General features: G+C 37.8%; 1 protein-coding gene across 1 annotated transcript; it reads right to left on the bottom strand.

Annotated features, from left to right (window-relative positions):
* Positions 1 to 3,101: 3,101 nt before the first annotated feature.
* On the bottom strand, positions 3,102 to 5,213 carry LOC127155983 (tripartite motif-containing protein 16-like). The gene is made up of 4 exons (XM_051098629.1): positions 4,610 to 5,213; positions 4,190 to 4,349; positions 4,002 to 4,049; positions 3,102 to 3,774 (listed from the first exon to the last, which is right to left on the bottom strand). Exons 1-4 carry the CDS (start codon positions 5,177 to 5,179, stop codon positions 3,251 to 3,253), a joined length of 1,302 nt encoding a protein of 433 aa, XP_050954586.1. The 5' UTR covers positions 5,180 to 5,213; the 3' UTR covers positions 3,102 to 3,250.
* Between the last annotated feature and the right edge of the window lie 2,085 nt (positions 5,214 to 7,298).

The following is a 7,298-nucleotide window of genomic DNA, read 5'->3' as shown; positions in this document are numbered from 1 at the left end:
TGCAAGGAAAGAAACAAGAGGCCATTTTTTAAATGGATGTCAGTGGGGAAGAGGTTTTTCTATGCTAAATAACTATTTTCCATAGTCTAGTTTAGTCTAGTCTAGTCTGTTTTTTCCCCAAATCTTGATTCCTGCCTGGTTTACCACATTCTGTCTGTTTCTCACCTGTCTGCTGGATTACCCGTTTACCTGTTTGTCTCTTTTGTCTTGTCCTATTTATATCTGTTTGCTGGTGTCTGACCCTTGCCTGTTTAAATGTCCATGTCTCTATTCAATAAAAGCTTGCCCGCTTCATGTCTTGTTCGCTCCCATTTATATCTAATCAACCTGTATTTTTTATTGTTTGTTTGTTTGTTTTCCTTGAACTTAGCAAGGCATTAGGTTTCTTTTACACTGAAAAAATGTTTTAATTCATCTAATTGAAAAAAAAAATAGGGTAATGCCCTGTTGAACAAAAAAAACAAACAAAAAAAAAACAGCATATGCTGGTTAGGTAGGTTTTGATGCTGGGATGCTAGTTTTTGCTGGTCATGTGCTGGTCCAGGACCAAATTAAACCAGCAAAGAGCCAGCATAAATCAGCTAAGGACCAGCTAAAACCAGCATCCCAGCATCAAAACCTACCTTACCAGCATATGCTGTTTTTTTCAACAGGGTGGTTCACATCTATATTTTATAACTTGAGCCAATCAAAAATAATTTGCACTAAATATGTTTTCATTCAGCCAATTAAATGGTTAATGGTTCACATCTATATTTTAATTTGAGCCAATAAAAAAAAAAAAACTTGCACTAAACAATATTTCTATGAAAACTATTTTATAAAACCTGGCGCAAAAGTATATTTTTCTTGTTAAAGAAAGTCAATTAATTTAAATTCTCATTTTGATCTTAACAAAAAGATATAGATTTAATCAACAGAAAAATTTGCAGCTGCGAGAAAAATGTCAGAATTGGGTGATATAAACTTGCAAAGAAAGTTGCAATTCTGAAAAATAAAGTCTGAATTGTCAGATATAAACTCGCGATTACATGAAAAAGGAAAGAATTGCTTGATATAAACTCGTGGTTGTGAGAATGAATGTTAATTCAGTGCAATTAAAGTTAAGTCATCAACACTGACATAAACATTGTTTCAATGGATGCTTGCTATCTAAGTCGTTACCCCTTTATCATTCCCCCCTCCTGTTTGTGATAAAGTTTTTTTTTTTTTTTTTTATAAAGTTTTGGTATTATCCAACTTAACTGTATCCATGCTTTGGCTCAACTAAGAACTCGGACACCCATGAGCAATGCTGCCGGGCCAGAGCGAGGATGGTTTATTGCAGGTGAGTGGCCTCTCTGGGCGTTTAGTAGCTGACACACACACTTCCATCCACACAAATAAAAGAAAATCTATAACCAGGAAAATCTATAACATATGGGTTATAGCCCATAATGCAGCTCAAAGCATTATGGGTAGAATCCCTCTTCAATCTAGAATCATCAACAGAGTTTTACTGATGATCCATAAAAAACAGTAAACCCAGGATAGAGCGGCTGAGTGAATGTGGTCTGGACTGTGTGGATGAGGCTCATTGTGTCAGAGACGCTGTAGAAGGACAGAGTTCCTGCACTGTGATCCACAAACACTCCTATTCTACTGATGATGGACTTTACATGGAGATCAGTCCATATGTTATTGTGTCCAAATAAGTAACTAGATGAACAACAGCAGAACAAACTCTAGGACTGATTATTACAAAAACACTCCTCACCCGATCCCTTCCTGCTGATGCTTTTATATGAGACTGATATAGACACACCAACAACTCCACTCCACTCCAGCTCCCAGTAACAGCGTCCACACACACTCTCTCTACACCTGAAGAAAATAATCAAATCTGTCTGGATGATCAGGATACGACTGATCTGTGCCAGTGTTAGTAATAACTGTGTTGTTCTCAGACAGATGGAGGTGTTTATTCACTGTGTTCAGATCCAGAGTGATGGATCCTTACCATTCTCTTCCAACACAAGAGTCTTTCAGTCCCTTTTGTGTTTCACAAATTTTGTAGTGCCAGAGTTCTTGATTCGGTTAGATTGGTTAAGTCGATCTATTTGATTAAAAATCTATTCACCATTTTTAATCACAATTTTTTATCAATTTTTTGTGCACACTGGACATCAAATGTAACAGTATTTTAATACAAAAACACACCAGTCTATAGTATGGGTAGTTCTGACTCAAAAAAAGAGTGTTTCCTATTAACTATTAAATTCCTAATAAATCAAAGATATTTGTGTCCAAATCCGATCATACTTTGTTCAGAAAGGAAATGTCATGTCACTATGAAACCCATAAATACGAGATGGGAGGAAAACATATATTGGTTTCTCTCACAGTTATATAATTGGGTAATTATTCTGTATATAAATTGCGGGCATCTGGGAGCCCCTATTTATATGTGGGGAATTGAAACCGAAGCCAAATCCTAATCCTAACCATATAGTAAGTATATGCAGTTACAACTCAGTACTTAAATGAATAATTGCATTGTAACAAGGACACCTTAAAGCTGCAGATTGTAAGTTTTGCCTCTTTGTCACCATTTTTGTTTGAAACCTGCAATTGCAGTTAATTGCCGAATTATCATATTTACGTGGGTTGAATGTAATGTGTTTAGGGGTATCCACCCGTGTGGATACTGTACTTAGGAATCACAGATTCTATGTCTTGGAATCAAGACCCAAATAAGCATTTTCACCGGTTATTGTCATCTGAGCAAGTAAGTAACATGTCTGCCATTTTTGTTCTGACCATCTGAGGAAAAAAAGCATTATGGTAAATCATGCTACCAATGGTGATTTAAAATAACAATTGCTTAGCTCATATCACATCAAAGTGTGCAAATTAATATTGTTATACTTGTTCTCAAACTGGTAAAGTTAACAACATCAGCACCGCGTAACTACGTGTAGTGTGTATTAGCATTACTTGTAGATTTAAATTTCTGTACAGTTCAATCTCTAACTAGCATGCCATTAGAATTTCATATAAAGACATTCCTCACACACACACTGATCTTACTGTCTATATGAGAATTTATTACGCACATTTATTCTGACATGTTATTTCAGTGACAGAAGTCCAGCTGCAGTATTAATGTCATGAAGAGAAAAGAAGAGACTCTATAACATCTCACTGTTACTGATTCATCATCAGCTCAAAGCATTGTGGGTGGAATCTCTCATCAGTCTATTCTGACTCATCAACACAGTTTCACTGATGATCCAGAATAAACACCAAACCCAGGATAGAGCGGCTGAGTGAATGTGGTCTGGACTGTGTGGATGAGGTTCATTGTGTCAGAGACGCTGTAGAAGGACAGAGTTCCTGCACTGTGATCCACAAACACTCCTATTCTACTGATGATGGACTTTACAGGGAGAACAGACCATATTTTATTGTGTCCAAATGAGTAACTGGAGGGAGAGCAGAACAAACTCCAGGACTGATCATTACGTCCAAACAAACACTCATTACCCGATCCCTTCCTGCTGATACTCTTATATGACACTGATATATACACACCATTATTTCCACTCCACTCCAGCTCCCAGTAACAGCGTCCACACACACTCTCTCTACACAACACCTGAGGCCAATGATCAAATCTTTCTGGGTGATCAGGATACAACTGGACTGTGCCAGTTTTAGTAACAACTGTGTTGCTCTCAGACAGACGGAGGCTTTTATTCACTGTGTTTGGATCCAGAGTGAGCTGATGGGAATCTGATGGAGATAAAACACATCAGAATCAGGAATTATGAATCTGTTTGATGTTTTCATGTAGCTGAACTCTTCATGTTCAGTGTATCATCAGTGTCTCAGTACAGAGGAGCAGATATCCTGTGCTAATATCATTTACATCATCAATTATAAAACTCTTCTTTCACCTTCTACAGGAAGAACATGAACACACTCAGTGAGTTTTTCTGCTTGTTTTCTTACTGACTTACATTGTAGGAAGTCGTTCCTGGTCCTGGGAACAATGTTGGTGGATGTGACTGTGGAAATCAACAGACATGAACAGTGTGATTCTCATGATTCTGCATTAATTCCTAAGACATTTCTAATATGATGTTCTCCATGATATGAGATGATGATGGACTCGTTTCTGAGAGCAGATGAATCTCCAGGACTTTACCTCTGTCTGAGATCTTCTTGAGCTCCTCTTTGCAGAAATCCTCCAGTTTGTCTCTCAGCTGATGGACAGATTCTTTCAGGTCATCAAAAGAGACAAAAGAACTGAAGGGATCGTCATTTTCGTCTGTAGATTCAGGAGGTGCAGAGAGAGACTGGAAACTCTACAGAAAAAAAGAAATCAAAACTCATCAGCTCCACACAGGGACACTGCTTATATAAGTTTTTTAAAACAAAAGAAAAAAAATCATCATGTGAACAGATAAATCCAATAAGCATGCGTGAGATAGTTTAAAGGTCACTTATTTAAACAGCTGTAGGTTCAAAGTCCAGAAATGATAAGCAGTTAGAATCATCGTACATGAAGTATCATGAAGCATGTGGAGCGTTTAGCAATATTTTACTAGTGTCTAGTTTTAAATACCTGGGTCTCTGTCCTCTGTGCTGCAGCTGATACGGTGTCGTGGGTTTTATGTTCATCCATACACAGGACACATATACATTTCTGGTCAGTGTAACAGAAAACCTCCAGAAGCTTCTCATGTTTCTGGCAGATCATCTCCTGCAGTCGTCCAGTGGCATCAGTCAAATTGTGTCTCTTTCCTTTAAACCAACTCTCATGTTGTTCAAGATGATTCTGACAGTAAGAGTTTAGACAAACCAGACAGGACTTGATGGCTTTGTATTTTGTTCCAGTACAGACGTCACACTGCACATCTCCAGCTCCAGCGTCACAGTCAGCAGGAAGTTTGGTCTTCTGCAGTTTCTCCACCAGTTCAGCCAGCATGGTGTTTTTCCCTATATCAGGTCTTGGAATGAAGGTCTGTCTGCACTGAGGGCAGCTGTAGACTCTCATCTGATCCTCCTGATCCCAGCAGTCTGTAATACAGCTCTTACAGTAACTGTGTCCACACTGGATGGTCACTGGATCCTTCAGGAGATCCAGACACACTGGACACGTCAACTGATCCTGAGAAAATCTGGCTTCTGCCATTTTACTGCACGAATACAGAGACACAAACACACGACAGCTAAACTACACTTCAGTTGCTTTTTCCCTGAACTTTGGTCATTACTGTTTCTGTGATTGAGTGACGTTTGTAAAACAGGTGTGTCTGTGAGCATGTAAAGCATTAAATGTCTACTAGATGTCAGTGTCAGACAAACACTCAAAGAATACAGGTTACAGAGAAGCAGGACAACAGCCTTAAAAACTGCAGTAATGTTGCAAATATGAAGTTCTCCATGATATGACATGATGATGGACTCGTTTCTGAGAGCAGATGAATCTCCAGGACTTTACCTCTGTCTGAGATCTTCTTGAGCTCCTCTTTGCAGAAATCCTCCAGTTTGTCTCTCAGCTGATCGACAGATTCTCTCAGGCCATCAAAAAAGAAGAGCGAAATGAAGGGATCGTCATTTACGTCTGTAGATTCAGGAGCTGCTAAGGAACACTGGACACTCTACAGAAAACAGAAATCAAATCTCATCAGCTCCACATAGGACACCACTTACACTGCAAGTGATTTAAATGGAAAAAAAAAATTCATAGCCATTTCAGTAATGGACAGGGTGATACTTTATATTTCTAAGTAATCTCTAATCATTCACCACCTACACTTCTATTGTCTTATTAAATTTGATTTAAATTTATTGTTTATATTTCCATGTTCAGTGCTCAGAACGAAGTTAATATTTCTAGACTAGAGCTTTAGAGATACTGCATATAATGTAAAATTAAACATTAAAATTAAATGTTAGTGAAGTTTTGAATTGTTGGTGGTACTAGTGGTGTTTGACAGCTACATATATCTTCCAGTAAAAAGAGCTCAGAGAAATGATTCCTAAGAGATTTCCAGAGCTTGAGTTTGACTGATGATTATATAATAAAACACTGTTTCTCTGTGAGTCTCCTGTCATAGCAGGATCTCGCTCAAGTCCACTATGATGGTGTTCTTCTAGATCTCTGTTACCTACAGTAAATGTCACTTAACTGATAACCAATGGCTGTAGGTTCAAACTTCAGAAGCGATGATCGGTTACAATCATTGCACATTAATTATCATTAAGCATAAGGAATATTTAGCAATATTTTACCTCTGTACTGCAGCTGATACAGTGTCATGGTTTTTATGTTCAGTTATCATACACAGCACACATATACATTTCTGGTCAGTGTGACAGAAAACCTCAAGGATCTTCTCATGTTTCTGGCAGATCATCTCCTGCAGTCGTCCAGTGGCATCAGTCACTTCATGTCTCTTTCCTTTAAATCAACCCTCATGTTGTTCAAGGTGATTCTTCAGTTTCTCCACCAGTTCAGTCAGCATGGTGTTTGTAGCTAAAGCAGGTCTTGGACTGAAGGTCTGTCTGCACTGAGGGCAGCTGTAGACTCTCATCTGATCCTCCTGATCCCAGAAGCCTGTAATACAGCTCTTACAGTAACTGTGTCCACACTGGATGGTCACTGGATCCTTCAGGAGATCCAGACACACTGGACATTTGAAATCATCCTGAGAAAATCTGGCTTTTGCCATTTTACTGCACGAATACAAGACACAAACACACAACAGCTCAACCACATTTTCGCTTTATTTTTCCTTAAGCATGCGATTCCTGTTTCATGATGTGTGTAAAATGTGTGTCTGTGACTCTGTAAGGCATGAAATCAGTGCAAGTTACAGAGAAACAGGACAACATCCTCAAAAACTGCAGTAATAATGCATCCTAATTGGTACAGGATTTCTACATTATATCCCAAAAAGGGGGAAAAATTAATAAGAGACAAAACTCCAGCAGTGTTCTCTCTATTAAAACTTTATTCAGATTGATATGACAAATTTCAATAAAGCACATTTTCATACACTTGAAATAATCAAAACATTTCTCTTATGTATATAAACATGCACTTTTTAAACTATTGTCCTTTCTTCAATTACTTGTTTCTCATTTACTCAAACATTTCTCAATACATACTTATCTGCCTCATCTATTTCTCCTATATAATTTCCATTGTTCTCCCATTATAAACACATTTCAGCCACAAATAAATAAGCTTTAGAATAAACATTCATTTAAACATTAAACATCAAAGTCTAATTTGTTAACACACA

This window comes from Labeo rohita, chromosome 24, assembly GCF_022985175.1.
Source record: "Labeo rohita strain BAU-BD-2019 chromosome 24, IGBB_LRoh.1.0, whole genome shotgun sequence".
Lineage (NCBI taxonomy): Eukaryota > Metazoa > Chordata > Actinopteri > Cypriniformes > Cyprinidae > Labeo > Labeo rohita.
The sequence above is the reverse complement of the archived record's forward strand: the minus strand, read 5'-3'. Positions and strand labels throughout refer to the sequence as shown.

Coding starts and splice junctions, on each gene's coding strand:
- LOC127155983 (XM_051098629.1), bottom strand. CDS start 5,179: ATGGCAGAAGCCAGATTTTCTCAGGATCAGTTGACGTGTCCAGTGTGT. Junction 4,050..4,189: donor CAAGAAGATCTCAGACAGAG/GTAAAGTCCTGG, acceptor TGATTTCCACAG/TCACATCCACCAACATTGTT. Junction 3,775..4,001: donor CAGGAACGACTTCCTACAAT/GTAAGTCAGTAA, acceptor TATCTCCATCAG/ATTCCCATCAGCTCACTCTG.